Source organism: Salmo trutta, unplaced genomic scaffold, assembly GCF_901001165.1.
Source record: "Salmo trutta unplaced genomic scaffold, fSalTru1.1, whole genome shotgun sequence".
In the NCBI taxonomy this organism is placed as follows: domain Eukaryota; kingdom Metazoa; phylum Chordata; class Actinopteri; order Salmoniformes; family Salmonidae; genus Salmo; species Salmo trutta.
Window position 1 is genome coordinate 252,722 of NW_021822565.1, and position 17,704 is coordinate 270,425.

Below are 17,704 nucleotides of genomic sequence, written 5' to 3' on the forward strand. Positions count from 1 at the left end.
AATATACTTGTTGGTCCTGAAACGGAGGCCAAGAGGCCTAGGTGGCTTTCCTTCAGTGATCCATGCATTCTGAACCCGTTCTCTAAATGTATTCTAGTGAGTCTGTCCACAAAATTAAATGTACTCCGTATTTAAAGGGGACGGCTTAAGATAAATGTACTCCGTATTTAAAGGGATGGCTGAAGATAAATGTACTCTGTATTTAAAGGGATGGCTTAAGATAAATGTACTCCGTATTTAAAGGGATGGCTTAAGATAAATGTACTCTGTATTTAAAGGGATGGCTGAAGATAAATGTACTCCGTATTTAAAGGGATGGCTTAAGGATAAATGTACTCTGTATTATTTAAAGCGATGGCTGAAGATAAATGTACTCCGTATTTAAAGGGACGGCTTAAGATAACTGTACTCCGTATTTAAGGGGATGGCTTAAGATAAATGTACTCCGTATTTAAAGGGACGGCTTAAGATAAATGTACTCCGTATTTAAAGGGATGGCTTAAGATAAATGTACTCCGTATTTAAAGGGATGGCTGAAGATAAATGTACTCCGTATTTAAAGGGATGGCTTAAGATAAATGTACTCTGTATTATTTAAAGCGATGGCTGAAGATAAATGTACTCCGTATTTAAAGGGACGGCTTAAGATAAATGTACTCCGTATTTAAAGGGATGGCTTAAGATAAATGTACTCCGTATTTAAAGGGATGGCTTAAGATAAATGTACTCCGTATTTAAGGGGATGGCTTAAGATAAATGTACTCCGTATTTAAAGGGACGGCTTAAGATAAATGTACTCCGTATTTAAAGGGATGGCTTAAGATAAATGTACTCCGTATTTAAAGGGATGGCTTAAGATAAATGTACTCCGTATTTAAAGGGATGGCTTAAGATAAATGTACTCCGTATTTAAAGGGGATGGCTTAAGATAAATGTACTCCGTATTTAAAGGGGATGGCTTAAGATAAATGTACTCCGTATTTAAAGGGATGGCTTAAGATAAATGTACTCTGTATTTAAAGGGATGGCTTAAGATAAATGTACTCCGTATTTAAAGGGATGGCTTAAGATAAATGTACTCCGTATTTAAAGGGATGGCTTAAGATAAATGTACTCTGTATTTAAAGGGATGGCTTAAGATAAATGTACTCCGTATTTAAAGGGATGGCTTAAGATAAATGTACTCCGTATTTAAAGGGATGGCTTAAGATAAATGTACTGAAAACCCTATTGAATGAAAACTCCACGAGAAACTCTACTGGCCAGCAAGTGGGATGTCTATTCAACAGTTGAATTAAATGTATTCAGCACGCGCAAGGGAACCACGTCTGCAAAAGCTCGTTATGCACCTTCATAAGGTATGTCTGAATAGCAACTATTGAGAAGTGCGTAGGAAAGGCATACATTTCCTAAGTCTGAATCGGGCCCTTAATTAATAATGGGCCAGGTATGTGAAGGTAAACATTAGGACAAAGATCATTGATTACCATCTGCAGGTGCTTCCAGAGGTCCTGGTAGACTGTGTTGCTGTACTGGAATGTATTCAGATACGTCTGTGGAGAGATCAAGTCACATTTCAGCCTCAAAATACCAAATCACTTCCCTTTCAGTCGGTCACTCTGTAAAATTTTTACTATTCATTTTTTTTTTTTACAAATATTTAACTAGGCAAGTCGGTTAAAGAACACATTCTTATTTACAATGATGGCCTACACCGGCCAAACCCAGACGACGCTGGGCCAATTGTGCACCGGCCTATGGGACTCCCAATCACAGCCGGTTGTGATACAGCCTGGATTCGATCCTAGCACTGAGATGCAGTGTCTTAGACCGCTGAGCCACTCGGGATCCCCGAGATGACACCATGGGGAGTCAACGACCAATCACATTCACCTGAAGAAAACCAAAACATGCCCAATGGGATAATGAATGCAGAGCCCGCCCTTGGAAGCCCACCTTCCTGGTTATAACATTAATTTCCTCAAATCTTCGCTCTTCAGCTCGCCTTAAGGAGACCGTGTCACCCAATTTCCAAAAACTTTTCCAAGCAATCAAAGACTATTGGATTCGGCTCCGACTTAGCTGTCTGTTAGTGGGGAGAGAGTACCCAGCTGGGTAAGAGCGTCTGCTGCTAAATGACTAGCAACGAGGAATCTGCCCAGAGGCGGCCCTCTTCCGGGGGGCAGGAACTGATTGAGTCGGCCCGGAATCGGGTGTCGGACTCGGCCCGGAATCGGGTGTCGGACTCGGCCCGGAATTGGATGTCGGACTCGGCCCGGAATTGGATGTCAGACTCGGCCCGGAATCGGATGTCGGACTCGGCCCGGAATCGGGTGTCGGACTCGGCCCAGAAACAAAATGAATGACTGCCCAGAATCGGCCCAAGTACATCGTGCCGTTTCCGTCTACCGGAATTCAGCCGACTTTGCCGGCATCTTACCAGAATCCCGCCCAGAAGCGGCACGATGCAAATGTAAACAAATTTACCCGATTTAATAATTTTAAATATTACAATTATACATTTTATAAATACAAATTATACCCTTCCTCAAAAAAACATTTTCTGTCGGAGGAAACACCCTACACCTGTTGACCGTGTCAGCGTGCATGCTCCTGGCCCGTCACGGGAGTCACTACAAAGCGATGGGACAAAGACATCCCGGCTGGTCAAACCCTCCCCTAACTCGGACGACGCAGGGCCAATTGTACGTTGCCTCATGTCCAGAGGGTATCGAAAGTATGGTATCACCCATATGTGAGCATAAATCAGTCTCTTCCCTGCAGTCAGACACAAGGATGTCGGGAGTGGCGGGTGTGAGAGGACATGACAAAATAAGCACATGATCCCAGTCCTAAAGGGGGCGATCCGCCCATGAGGATGACAATGTGTGGGAGGTTGGCCGTGCTCTGCCCCTCCTGATGACAACGTGAGGGAGGTTGGCCGTGCTCCGCCCCTGAGGATGACAACGTGAGGGAGGTTGGCCGTGCTCCGCCCCTGAGGATGACAATGTGATGGAGGTTGGCCGTGCTCTGCCCAGTGGTGGGCATGCCAGGTGTCACTGTAGGTGTGGACTACCAGCTGTTTTGAGAAATGAGATTTCCTCTCTTTGTTGAAAGCGGGTTATTCGGGTGGTTCCAGTGTCGGAAATACGCAGCGGTTGGTACAGCCAGTATTTCCTTGTTCCTAAGTGTAATGGAATGCTGTGTCCAATCCAAACTCCTCTCTCAGCATGTCCAGCCCACTCATTATCTCAACCAATCATGGCTAGTGGGAAGGTTCCCACGCTTTTTCTTTGGCTTAACCAACAAGACTCATAATTTAACAATTGTATTTGTATTTACAGATGGCGTACAAGTTTGTTATTAAGGCACATGAAAGTTCACATGTTCCAGAAGGCTTTTCTGCCCAAAAAAAACAAACTTTGATAACAAACTAAATTTAAAAAAATTGAAACTGACTCTACTGTGAAGTCGTGACTTGCGACATACCCCTAGTTTCCTGAAACGGGTCACATATTATCTGTGTCATCATTTAGCCACGACTCGGTGAAACATAAGATAAAACAGTTTTTAATGTCCCGTTGGTAGGATAGTCTTGACCGTAGATCATCCAGTTTATTCTCCAGTGATTGGTCAATAGAACCGATGGTAGTGCTGATTTACTCACTCGCCTCTGAATCCTCACAAGGCATCCCGATCTTCTCCCTCCGTATCTCTGCCTTTTCTTCACGCGAATGACGGGGATTTGGGCCTGGTCTCAGGGAAGCAGTATATCCTTCACATTGGACTCATTTAACAAAAAAAATCTTTGTCCAGTTCGAGGTGAGCAATCGCTATTCTGATGTCCAGAAGCTCTTTTCGGTCATAAGAGACGGTAAGCAGCAACATCATGGACAAAATAAGTTACAAACATTACAAATAAACAAACAAAATAGCCCAGTTGGATAGGAGCCTGTAAAACGGCAGCCAGCTCCATTATATAATCACTTTAATAATGTCCACATAATGTTTCACTAATTCCATATGTATATACTGGATTCTACTGTATTCTAGTCAACGCCACTCCGACATTGCTCGTCCACATATTTATATATTTTTTAATTCCATTCTTTTACTTTTAGATGTGTGTGTGTGTGTTTGTGTTTGTGTTTGTGTGTGTGTGTGTGTGTGTGTGTGTGTGTGTGTGTGTGTGTGTGTGTGTGTGTGTGTGTGTGTGTGTGTGTGTGTGTGTGTGTGTGTGTGTGTTGCTGTGAATTGTTAGATATTACTGCAGTGTTGGAGCTAGAAACACAAACATTTCACTACAACAGCAATAACATCTGTTAAATATGTGTATGTGACCAATACAATTTGATTTGATTTGATCACAAGCTCCGGTGTCATAGCCAGGAAGGTGTGGCTTCTGATGGGCGGGTTCTACATTCATTAACCCATTGGGTGTGTTTTTACTTCAGGTGAATGTGATTGGTCGTTGACTCCCCATAGCATGTTATACCTTGTTCCCTCCTTCAGGGAACAGTAGTTACATTCATTCATTTATATATATATATATATATATATATATATATATAAACAAAATGATGTGGAACAAAATATAGTAATTAGACATGTACATAAACAATACTCACACTAAGTCCTCTGGCGAAGACTGGCTCCGTCAGGAAGTCAGACAGCATCCTTAGAACTGCAGCTCCCTGGGAGGAAGAGAACACAGGATATAAGAAATGAAACGTCTGCCTTGTCATGGCCCAGTACAGCCCGCCGCCCTTGCCTGAGTCAAAATCCCTAAGAGAAATGCAGACAGAAAATAATTTAATTTCCTTCAGGACATGTGGCATTTGCTATTTCAATGTAATGCCGATTAATTTTTTTCAAGTCGACTTAGACCCAGGTGATTTTGACCCAGGTGATTTTGACCCAGATGACTGTGACCCAGATGATTTTGATCCAGGTGATTTTGATCCAGGTGATTTTGACCCAGGTGATTTTGACCCAGATGATTTTGACCCAGATGATTTTGACCCCGATTACTTTGACCCAGGTGATTTTGACCCAGATTACTTTGACCCAGGTGATTTTAACCCAGGTGATTTTGACCCAGATTACTGTGACCCAGGTGATTTTGACCCAGCTGACTTTGACCCAGGTGATTTTGACCCAGGTGAAATTAACCCAGGTGATTTTGACCCAGATGACTTTGGTCCAGGTGATTTTGACCCAGTTGACTTAGACCCAGTTGACTTAGACCCAGGTGATTTTGACCCAGGTGATTTTGACCCAGGTGACTTTGACCCAGGTGATTTTGACCCAGGTGATTTTGACCCAGATGATTTTGACCCAGGTGATTTTGACTCAGGTGAATGTGGCATGCTGTGCTGTGTTGTGAAGCCAGTAGGTTGCCAGTGAGATGTGTGATTAGAAGCATACCTTGCTGTAGGTGATGGTGTCAAACAGTTCACTGATCTGTGCAGGCCTCACGATGTCTTCCTCTTTAGCAGAGAGAGGGTGAGAGGAGGCCAGTGCGTCAACAGACATCGCTCCATGCACCTCCTTCAGCACTATCAGGTCTGTCTGTGGAGAGAGGAAGGCCTCCGCTTTTAACCTTTCACTTGTACCGTCAGATGGAATTTGAAGAGCTGATTTCTTTGTGGGTTAAATCCTTGAGAAAGGTATATTTGGAGAGCTGATTTCTTTGTGGGTTAAATCCTTTAGAAAGTTATATTTGGAGAGCTGACATCTTTGTGGGTTAAATCCTTGAGAAAGGTATATTTGGAGAGCTGATATCTTTGTGGGTTATATCCTTGAGAAAGGTATATTTGGAGAGCTGTGCAACAGTTAAAGTTGTAGTGTACATGTTTTATCTCAAGTCAAGTTAGGAGTCACTCAGATATGATGAAAAGATAGACTCACTACATTCCAGGTGGGTTCAGCAGAGTCGGCCCCCAAATACGAGACGTAGGAGGCAAAGCCCTCGTTCAGCCACAGGTCATTCCACCACTTCATGGTCACCAGGTTACCAAACCACTGTGGACACATAAACCCTATTCATACAGCGGCAGAGAGGGACAGGAAACAGGATACAGGGAGCAGAGAGGGACAGGAAACAGAGGGACAGGACACAGGGTGTAGAGACAAACAGGACACAGAGGGACAGAGAGCACAGAGGGACAGGAAACAGGACACAGGGAGCAGAGAGGGACAGGACACAGGGTGTAGAGAGGGACAGGAAACAGGACACAGGGAGCAGAGAGGGACAGGACACAGGGTGTAGAGAGGGACAGGAAACAGGACACAGGGAGCAGAGAGGGACAGGACACAGGGTGTAGAGAGGGACAGGAAACAGGACAAAGGGAGCAGAGAGGGACAGGACACAGGGTGTAGAGAGGGACAGGACACAGGGCACAGAGAGGGACAGGACACAGGGTGTAGAGAGGGACAGGACACAGGGTGTAGAGAGGGACAGGACACAGGGCACAGAGAGGGACAGGACACAGAGGGACAGGACACAGGGTGCAGAGAGGGACAGGACACAGAGAGGGACACAGGGAGCAGAGAGGGACAGGACACAGAGAGGGACAGGACACAGGGAGCAGAGAGGGACAGGACACAGAGAGGGACAGGACACAGGGAGCAGAGAGGGACAGTTCACAGAGGGACATTGTCCCTAGAATTTCTAAGCAAACGGCTGGAGGTAGGGCTTTCTCCTATAGAGCTCCATTTTTATGGAATGGTCTACCTACCCATGTGAGAGACGCAGACTCAGTCTCAACCTTTAAGTCTTTACTGAAGACTTATCTCTTCAGTAGGTCCTATGATTAAGTATAGTCTGGCCCAGGAGTGTGAAGGTGAACGGAAAGGCTGGAGCAACGAACCGCCCTTGCTGTCTCTGCCTTGTCGGTTCCCCTCTTCCCACTGGGATTCTCTGCCTCTAACCCTTTTACAGGGGCTGAGTCACTGACTTACTGGTGTTCTTCCATGCCGTCCATGGGAGGGGTGCGTCACTTGAGTAGGTTGAGCCACTGACGTGGTCTTCCTGTCTGGGTTGGCGCCCCCCCCCTTGGGTTGTGCCGTGGCGGAGATCTTTGTGGGCTATACTCGGCCTTGTCTTCGGACGGTAAGTTGGTGGTTGTAGATATCCCTCTAGTGGTGTGGGGGCTGTGCTTTGGCAAAGTGGGTGGGGTTATATCCTGCCTGTTTGGCCCTGTCCGGGGGTATCATCGGATGGGGCCACAGTGTCTTCTGATCCCTCCTGTCTCAGCCTCCAGTATTTATGCTGCAGTAGTTTATGTGTCGGGGGGCTAGGGTCAGTCTGTTACATCTGGAGTATTCTCTTGTCTTATCCGGTGTCCTGTGTGAATTTAAATATGCTCTCTCTAATTCTCTCTTTCTCTCTTTCTTTCTTTCTCTCGGAGGACCTGAGCCCTAGGACCATGCCTCAGGACTACCTGGCATGATGACTCCTTGCTATCCCCAGTCCACCTGGCCATGCTGCTGCTCCAGTTTCAACTGTTCTGCCTGCGGCTACGGAACCCTGACCTGTTCACCGGACGTGCTTGTTGCACCCTCGACAACTACTATGATTATTATTATTTGACCATGCTGGTCATTTACGAACATTTTAACATCTTGACCATGTTCTGTTATAATATCCACCCGGCACAGCCAGAAGAGGACTGGCCACCCCTCATAGCCTGGTTCCTCTCTAGGTTTCTTCCTAGGTTTTTGGCCTTTCTCAGGAGTTTTTCCTAGGGAGTTTTTCCCAGCCACAGTGCTTCTTTCACATGCATTGCTTGCTGTTTGGGGTTTTAGGCTGGGTTTCTGTACAGCACTTTGAGATTTCAGCTGATGTACGAAGGGCTATATAAATAAATTTGATTTGATTTGATTTGATTTGATTTGAAACAGGACACAGGGTGCAGAGAGGGACAGGACACAGGGCACAGAGTGGGACAGGACACACGGGGACAGGACACAGGGTGTAGAGAGGGACAGGACACAGAGGGACAGGACACAGGGTGCAGAAAGGGACAGGACACAGAGAGTATTGACTGTAATACAGACCAGGGGAGGCCAGCTGCAGCCTCTCAGTATATATAACAGTATAGTATTGACTGTAATACAGACCAGGGGAGCCAGCTGCCGCCTCTCAGTATATATAACAGTATAGTATTGACTGTAATACAGACCAGGGGAGCCAGCTGCAGCCTCTCAGTATATATAACAGTATAGTATTGACTGTAATACAGACCAGGGGAGGCAAGCTGCAGCCACTCAGTATATATAACAGTATTGTATTGACAGTAATACAGACCAGGGGAGGCCAGCTGCAGCCTCTCAGTATATATAACAGTATAGCATTGACTGTAATAAAGACCAGGGGAGCCAGCTGCAGCCTCTCAGTATATATAACAGTATAGTATTGACTGTAATACAGACCAGGGGTGCCAGCTGCAGCCTCTCAGTATATATAACAGTATAGTATTGACTGTAATACAGACCAGGGGAGCCAGCTGCAGCCTCTCAGTATATATAACAGTATAGTATTGACTGTAATACAGACCAGGGGAGACAGCTGCAGCCTCTCAGTATATATAACAGTATAGTATTGACTGTAATACAGACCAGGGGAGCCAGCTGCAGCCTCTCAGTATATATAACAGTATAGTATTGACTGTAATACAGACCAGGGGAGGCAAGCTGCAGCCACTCAGTATATATAACAGTATAGTATTGACAGTAATACAGACCAGGGGAGGCCAGCTGCAGCCTCTCAGTATATATAACAGTATAGTATTGACTGTAATACAGACCAGGGGAGCCAGCTGCAGCCTCTCAGTATATATAACAGTATAGTATTGACTGTAATACAGACCAGGGGTGCCAGCTGCAGCCTCTCAGTATATATAACAGTATAGTATTGACTGTAATACAGACCAGGGGTGCCAGCTGCAGCCTCTCAGTATATATAACAGTATAGTATTGACTGTAATACAGACCAGGGGAGGCCAGCTGCAGCCTCTCAGTATATATAACAGTATAGTATTGACTGTAATACAGACCAGGGGAGCCAGCTGCAGCCTCTCAGTATATATAACAGTATAGTATTGACTGTAATACAGACCAGGGGTGCCAGCTGCAGCCTCTCAGTATATATAACAGTATAGTATTGACTGTAATACAGACCAGGGGAGCCAGCTGCAGCCTCTCAGTATATATAACAGTATAGTATTGACTGTAATACAGACCAGGGGTGCCAGCTGCAGCCTCTCAGTATATATAACAGTATAGTATTGACTGTAATACAGACCAGGGGAGCCAGCTGCAGCCTCTCAGTATATATAACAGTATAGTATTGACTGTAATACAGACCAGGGGAGCCAGCTGCAGCCTCTCAGTATATATAACAGTATAGTATTGACTGTAATACAGACCAGGGGAGCCAGCTGCAGCCTCTCAGTATATATAACAGTATAGTATTGACTGTAATACAGACCAGGGGAGCCAGCTGCAGCCTCTCAGTATATATAACAGTATAGTGTTGACTGTAATACAGACCAGGGGTGCCAGCTGCAGCCTCTCAGCATATATAACAGTATAGTATTGACTGTAATACAGACCAGGGGAGGCAAGCTGCAGCCACTCAGTATATATAACAGTATAGTATTGACAGTAATACAGACCAGGGGAGGCCAGCTGCAGCCTCTCAGTATATATAACAATATAGTATTGACTGTAATACAGACCAGGGGAGCCAGCTGCAGCCTCTCAGTATATATAACAGTATAGTATTGACTGTAATACAGACCAGGGGAGCCAGCTGCAGCCTCTCAGTATATATAACAGTATAGTATTGACTGTAATACAGACCAGGGGTGCCAGCTGCAGCCTCTCAGTATATATAACAGTATAGTATTGACTGTAATACAGACCAGGGGAGGCCAGCTGCAGCCTCTCAGTATATATAACAGTATAGTATTGACTGTAATACAGACCAGGGGAGGCAGCTGCAGCCTCTCAGTATATATAACAGTATAGTATTGACTGTAATACAGACCAGGGGAGCCAGCTGCAGCCTCTCAGTATATATAACAGTATAGTATTGACTGTAATACAGACCAGGGGTGCCAGCTGCAGCCTCTCAGTATATATAACAGTATAGTATTGACTGTAATACAGACCAGGGGAGCCAGCTGCAGCCTCTCAGTATATATAACAGTATAGTATTGACTGTAATACAGACCAGGGGAGCCAGCTGCAGCCTCTCAGTATATATAACATTATAGTATTGACTGTAATACAGACCAGGGGAGGCCAGCTGCAGCCTCTCAGTATATATAACAGTATAGTATTGACTGTAATACAGACCAGGGGAGGCCAGCTGCAGCCTCTCAGTATATATAACAGTATAGTATTGACTGTATTACAGACCAGGGGAGGCCAGCTGCAGCCTCTCAGTATATATAACAGTATAATATTGACTGTAATACAGACCAGGGGAGCCAGCTGCAGCCTCTCAGTATATATAACAGTATAGTATTGACTGTAATACAGACCAGGGGAGCCAGCTGCAGCCTGTCAGTATATATAACAGTATAGTATTGACTGTAATACAGACCAGGGGAGGCCAGCTGCAGCCTCTCAGTATATATAACAGTATAGTATTGACTGTAATACAGACCAGGGGAGCCAGCTGCAGCCTCTCAGTATATATAACAGTATAGTATTGACTGTAATACAGACCAGGGGAGCCAGCTGCAGCCTCTCAGTATATATAACAGTATAGTATTGACTGTAATACAGACCAGGGGAGCCAGCTGCAGCCTCTCAGTATATATAACAGTATAGTATTGACTGTAATACAGACCAGGGGAGGCCAGCTGCAGCCTCTCAGTATACATAACAGTATAGTATTGACTGTAATACAGACCAGGGGAGGCAGCTGCAGCCTCTCAGTATACATAACAGTATAGTATTGACTGTAATACAGACCAGGGGAGCCAGCTAGAGCCTCTCAGTATATATAACAGTATAGTATTGACTGTAATACAGACCAGGGGAGCCAGCTGCAGCCTCTCGGTATATATAACAGTATAGTATTGACTGTAATACAGACCAGGGGAGCCAGCTGCAGCCTCTCGGTATATATAACAGTATAGTATTGACTGTAATACAGACCAGGGGAGCCAGCTGCAGCCTCTCGGTATATATAACAGTATAGTATTGACTGTAATACAGACCAGGGGAGCCAGCTGCAGCCTCTCAGTATATATAACAGTATAGTATTGACTGTAATACAGAGCAGGGGAGCCAGCTGCAGCCTCTCAGTATATATAACAGTATAGTATTGACTGTAATACAGAGCAGGGGAGCCAGCTGCAGCCTCTCAGTATATATAACAGTATAGTATTGACTGTAATACAGACCAGGGGAGCCAGCTGCAGCCTCTCAGTATATATAACAGTATAGTATTGACTGTAATACAGACCAGGGGAGCCAGCTGCAGCCTCTCAGTATATATAACAGTATAGTATTGACTGTAATACAGACCAGGGGAGCCAGCTGCAGCCTCTCAGTATATATAACAGTATAGTATTGACTGTAATACAGACCAGGGGAGCCAGCTGCAGCCTCTCAGTATATATAACAGTATAGTATTGACTGTAATACAGACCAGGGGAGCCAGCTGCAGCCTCTCAGTATATATAACAGTATAGTATTGACTGTAATACAGACCAGGGGAGCCAGCTGCAGCCTCTCAGTATATATAACAGAATAGTATTGACTGTAATACAGACCAGGGGAGCCAGCTGCAGCCTCTCAGTATATATAACAGTATAGTATTGACTGTAATACAGACCAGGGGAGCCAGCTGCAGCCTCTCAGCATATATAACAGTATAGTATTGACTGTAATACAGACCAGGGGTGCCAGCTGCAGCCTCTCAGTATATATAACAGTATAGTATTGACTGTAATACAGACCAGGGGAGCCAGCTGCAGCCTCTCAGTATATATAACAGTATAGTATTGACTGTAATACAGACCAGGGGAGCCAGCTGCAGCCTCTCAGTATATATAACAGTATAGTATTGACTGTAATACAGACCAGGGGAGCCAGCTGCAGCCTCTCAGTATATATAACAGTATAGTATTGACTGTAATACAGACCAGGGGAGCCAGCTGCAGCCTCTCAGTATATATAACAGTATAGTATTGACTGTAATACAGACCAGGGGTGCCAGCTGCAGCCTCTCAGTATATATAACAGTATAGTATTGACTGTAATACAGACCAGGGGAGCCAGCTGCAGCCTCTCAGTATATATAACAGTATAGTATTGACTGTAATACAGACCAGGGGAGGCAGCTGCAGCCTCTCAGTATATATAACAGTATAGTATTGACTGTAATACAGACCAGGGGAGCCAGCTGCAGCCTCTCAGTATATATAACAGTATAGTATTGACTGTAATACAGACCAGGGGAGCCAGCTGCAACCTCTCAGTATATATAACAGTATAGTATTGACTGTAATACAGACCAGGGGAGCCAGCTGCAGCCTCTCAGCATATATAACAGTATAGTATTGACTGTAATACAGACCAGGGGAGCCAGCTGCAGCCTCTCAGTATATATAACAGTATAGTATTGACTGTAATACAGACCAGGGGAGCCAGCTGCAGCCTCTCAGTATATATAACAGTATAGTATTGACTGTAATACAGACCAGGGGAGCCAGCTGCAGCCTCTCAGTATATATAACAGTATAGTATTGACTGTAATACAGACCAGGGGAGCCAGCTGCAGCCTCTCAGTATATATAACAGTATAGTATTGACTGTAATACAGACCAGGGGAGCCAGCTGCAGCCTCTCAGTATATATAACAGTATAGTATTGACTGTAATACAGACCAGGGGTGCCAGCTGCAGCCTCTCTGTATATATAACAGTATAGTATTGACTGTAATACAGACCAGGGGAGCCAGCTGCAGCCTCTCAGTATATATAACAGTATAGTATTGACTGTAATACAGACCAGGGGAGCCAGCTGCAGCCTCTCAGTATATATAACAGTATAATATTGACTGTAATACAGACCAGGGGAGCCAGCTGCAGCCTCTCAGTATATATAACAGTATAGTATTGACTGTAATACAGACCAGGGGAGCCAGCTGCAGACTCTCAGTATATATAACAGTATAGTATTGACTGTAATACAGACCAGGGGAGTCAGCTGCAGCCTCTCAGTACATATAACAGTATAGTATTGACTGTAATACAGACCAGGGGAGCCAGCTGCAGCCTCTCAGCATATATAACAGTATAGTATTGACTGTAATACAGACCAGGGGTGCCAGCTGCAGCCTCTCAGTATATATAACAGTATAGTATTGACTGTAATACAGACCAGGGGAGCCAGCTGCAGCCTCTCAGTATATATAACAGTATAGTATTGACTGTAATACAGACCAGGGGAGCCAGCTGCAGCCTCTCAGTATATATAACAGTATAGTATTGACTGTAATACAGACCAGGGGAGCCAGCTGCAGACTCTCAGTATATATAACAGTATAGTATTGACTGTAATACAGACCAGGGGAGCCAGCTGCAGCCTCTCAGTATATATAACAGTATAGTAATGACTGTAAGACAGACCAGGGGAGCCAGCTGCAGCCTCTCAGTATATATAACAGTATAGTATTGACTGTAATACAGACCAGGGGAGCCAGCTGCAGCCTCTCAGTATATATAACAGTATAGTATTGACTGTAATACATACCAGGGGAGCCAGCTGCAGCCTCTCAGCATATATAACAGTATAGTATTGACTGTAATACAGACCAGGGGTGCCAGCTGCAGCCTCTCAGTATATATAACAGTATAGTATTGACTGTAATACAGACCAGGGGAGCCAGCTGCAGCCTCTCAGTATATATAACAGTATAGTATTGACTGTAATACAGGCCAGGGGAGCCAGCTGCAGCCTCTAAGTATATATAACAGTATAGTTTTGACTGTAATACAGACCAGGGGAGCCAGCTGCAGCCTCTCAGTATATATAACAGTATAGTATTGACTGTAATACAGACCAGGGGAGCCAGCTGCAGCCTCTCAGTATATATAACAGTATAGTATTGACTGTAATACAGACCATTGGAGCCAGCTGCAGCCTCTCAGTATATATAACAGTATAGTATTGACTGTAATACAGACCAGGGGAGCCAGCTGCAGCCTCTCAGTATATATAACAGTATAGTATTGACTGTAATACAGACCAGGGGAGCCAGCTGCAGCCTCTCAGTATATATAACAGTATAGTATTGACTGTAATACAGACCAGGGGTGCCAGCTGCAGCCTCTCAGCATATATAACAGTATAGTATTGACTGTAATACAGACCAGGGGAGCCAGCTGCAGCCTCTCAGTATATATAACAGTATAGTATTGACTGTAATACAGACCAGGGGAGCCAGCTGCAGCCTCTCAGTATATATAACAGTATAGTATTGACTGTAATACAGACCAGGGGAGCCAGCTGCAGCCTCTCAGTATATATAACAGTATAGTATTGACTGTAATACAGACCAGGGGAGGCAGCTGCAGCCTCTCAGTATATATAACAGTATAGTATTGACTGTAATACAGACCATGTGAGCCAGTTCATGAGAGATGACCGTAGCGATCCACTCTTTGTCTCCGTTGGAAGAGCTGGCTGGGTTGAAGAGCAGGGCTGTCTCTCTGTAGGTGATCAGACCCCAGTTCTCCATGGCTCCGGCACTGAAGTCAGGCAGAGCTATCTGGTCTACAGGGGAAAAGGAGCTGACGTATCCAGTACAACACTTAACAAATGGGTTGAGTCTCAAACGGTGCCCTGTTCCCTATATAGTTCACTACTTTAACCTAGAGGCCTATGGGCCCTGGTCAAAGGTAAGGTCACTACAAAGGGAATAGGGTACCATTTGGGACGCAATAGGAATCTTTCTCTTCAACAACATACAGGGAATCTGAGAGGAAGAATATTACTCTTTAAGTACTTATTTCCCTCATTAAAATGCAAATCATTTTATAACATTTTTGTTGTTATTCTGTCTCTCACTGTTCAAATAAACCTACCATTAAAATTATAGACTGATCATTTCTTTGTCAGTGGGCAAAACGTACAAAATCAGCAGGGGATCAAATACTTTTTTCCCCCCTCACTGTAAGTATTACCTGATTTGGTCAGAGGATAGCTAGAGCTGTAATACTTTTCAAAGAACTCCAGGATTGGTCCAGTTTTTTCGAGGGCGTAATTTCCCTGGCCCTCAGCAATGGCCTGTTTACGAGCCCAAATCCTGATCTGAAAACAAAAGACATGTTTTCCTTCATGAGATCCTGGACCCCTGGGGGCCTCACTTAGACAACATGTTCTCCCTCATGAGATCCTGGACCCCTGGGGGCCTCACTTAGACAACATGTTCTCCCTCATGAGATCCTGTACCCCTGGGGGCCTCACTTATAAAACATGTTCTTAGATTTATACTTGAACTTAGTGGTAAGATGATTTCCGACAGTGTGCTCACGTTGGATTCATAAAAGATACTGAGCATGAATAACCTTGCTGACGCAGGTTCTGAGAAGCCCATTTGGTTCTAAGAAGCCCATTTGGTTCTAAGAAGCTCATTTGGTTCTAAGAAGCTCATTTGGTTCTGAGAAGCCCATTTGGTTCTAAGAAGCTCATTTGGTTCTAAGAAGCCCATTTGGTTCTGAGAAGCCCATTTGGTTCTAAGAAGCTCATTTGGTTCTAAGAAGCTCATTTGGTTCTAAGATGCCCATTTGGTTCTAAGGAGCCCATTTGGTTCTAAGAAGCCCATTTGTAACTTACGCTCCTGTGATCTATAAATCTCTAATTAACTTTAAATTGACGGCACCTGAAGGTGCCTTACAGTCAGCGATTTCCCCTTCTAGAATGCTGGCACAGATGAGGGTTTAGTCAGGAATAGCCATGGACCAAAACAGAAAAGATGTGGAAGACAAGATCACGGCGATGGTAGAGGAGATTGAAGACAGGCAACACGTATTATTCGGCGGATTAAATAGTGGGTTGACAAACAGGTATCTTGGGAGTGTGTCACCGCTGCAGTGAACGAGGTGGGGCAGCAAGACAGAACTGTGGCTGATGGGGAAAAGAAATGGTCTGACAAACTGCAAGGGGATAGAAATGGTCTGACAAACTGCAAGGAGAAAGAAATGGTCTGACCTTAAACTGCAAGGGGATAGAAATGGTCTGACCTTAAACTGCAAGGGGAAAGAAATGGTCTGACCTTAAACTGCAAGGGGAAAGAAATGGTCTGACCTTAAACTGCAAGGGGAAAGAAATGGTCTGTCCTTAAACTGCAAGGGGAAAGAAATGGTCTGACCTTAAACTGCAAGGAGAAAGAAATGGTCTGACCTTAAACTGCAAGGGGAAAGAAATGGTCTGACCTTAAACTGCAAGGGGATAGAAATGGTCTGACCTTAAACTGCAAGGGGAAAGAAATGGTCTGACCTTAAACTGCAGGGGGAAAGAAATGGTCTGACCTTAAACTGCAAGGGGAAAGAAATGGTCTGTCCTTAAACTGCAAGGGGATAAAAATGGTCTGACCTTAAACTGCAAGGGGATAGAAATGGTCTGTCCTTAAACTGCAAGGGGGAAGAAATGGTCTGACCTTAAACTGCAAGGGGATAAAAATGGTCTGACAAACTGCAAGGGGAAAGAAATGGTCTGACAAACTGCAAGGGGAAAGAATAGCGTGACATAACCAGCAGGAAAATCCCTGACGTGAAGTCTAGACTCTGAGTAGGGAAGATCATTTCAGCGTCAGGTTTTATAAATAACTACTTATAGGTGGTTTTCTGCGTCAGTCAAACTTCAGATCAGAATTGATCGTAAGTCCGTTTTATAAATGAGGCCCCTGGTCTTTACTATCAGCTGTACTGAGCTGTAGAAACCGACAGAGGGCAGCACAGAGAAACAAACCAATAACGTCTCCTTCATCCTGAAGCCAGAGTATACTGAAGTTGCCCCTAGAGACGCTGAACTCGGATCAGTTTGGCAATGAGGCCCTTTATCTCCTTTCCAAGTTGCCCCTAGAGATGCTGATCTGGGATCAGTTTGGCAATGAGGAACTTTATCTCCTTTCCAAGTTGCCCCTAGAGATGCTGATCTGGGATCAGTTTGGCAATGAGGAACTTTATCTCCTTTCCAAGTTGCCCCTAGAGATGCTGATCTGGGATCAGTTTGGCAATGAGGAACTTTATCTACCTTCCAAGTTGCCCCTAGAGACGCTGAACTGGGATCAGTTTGGTAATGAGGAACTTTATCTCCTTTCCAAGTTGCCCCTAGAGACGCTGAACTGGGATCAGTTTGGCAATGAGGAACTTTATCTACCTTCCAAGTTGCCCCTAGAGACGCTGAACTGGGATCAGTTTGGTAATGAGGAACTTTATCTCCTTTCCAAGTTGCCCCTAGAGACGCTGAACTGGGATCAGTTTGGCAATGAGGAACTTTATCTACCTTCCAAGTTGCCCCTAGAGACGCTGAACTGGGATCAGTTTGGTAATGAGGAACTTTATCTCCTTTCCAAGTTGCCCCTAGAGACGCTGAACTGGGATCAGTTTGGCAATGAGGAACTTTATCTCCTTTCCAAGAGCAGTATCCCTTTAAGGTTATGATTTGGGTAATC

The 17,704-nt window shown here is 44.7% G+C and overlaps 1 protein-coding gene across 1 annotated transcript in view; it reads right to left on the reverse strand.

The window, feature by feature from the left end:
• LOC115182683 (aminopeptidase N) overlaps positions 1 to 17,704 on the reverse strand; it is a 41,541-nt gene that overhangs the window by 18,374 nt on the left and 5,463 nt on the right. The window contains exons 4-9 of the mRNA XM_029744177.1: positions 15,213 to 15,339; positions 14,648 to 14,802; positions 5,911 to 6,024; positions 5,428 to 5,571; positions 4,629 to 4,694; positions 1,488 to 1,553 (exon numbers count right to left, since the gene is read on the reverse strand). Of these exons, the coding sequence (XP_029600037.1) occupies positions 1,488 to 1,553; positions 4,629 to 4,694; positions 5,428 to 5,571; positions 5,911 to 6,024; positions 14,648 to 14,802; positions 15,213 to 15,339 (672 nt within the window). The remainder of the gene's footprint in view (positions 1 to 1,487; positions 1,554 to 4,628; positions 4,695 to 5,427; positions 5,572 to 5,910; positions 6,025 to 14,647; positions 14,803 to 15,212; positions 15,340 to 17,704) is intronic.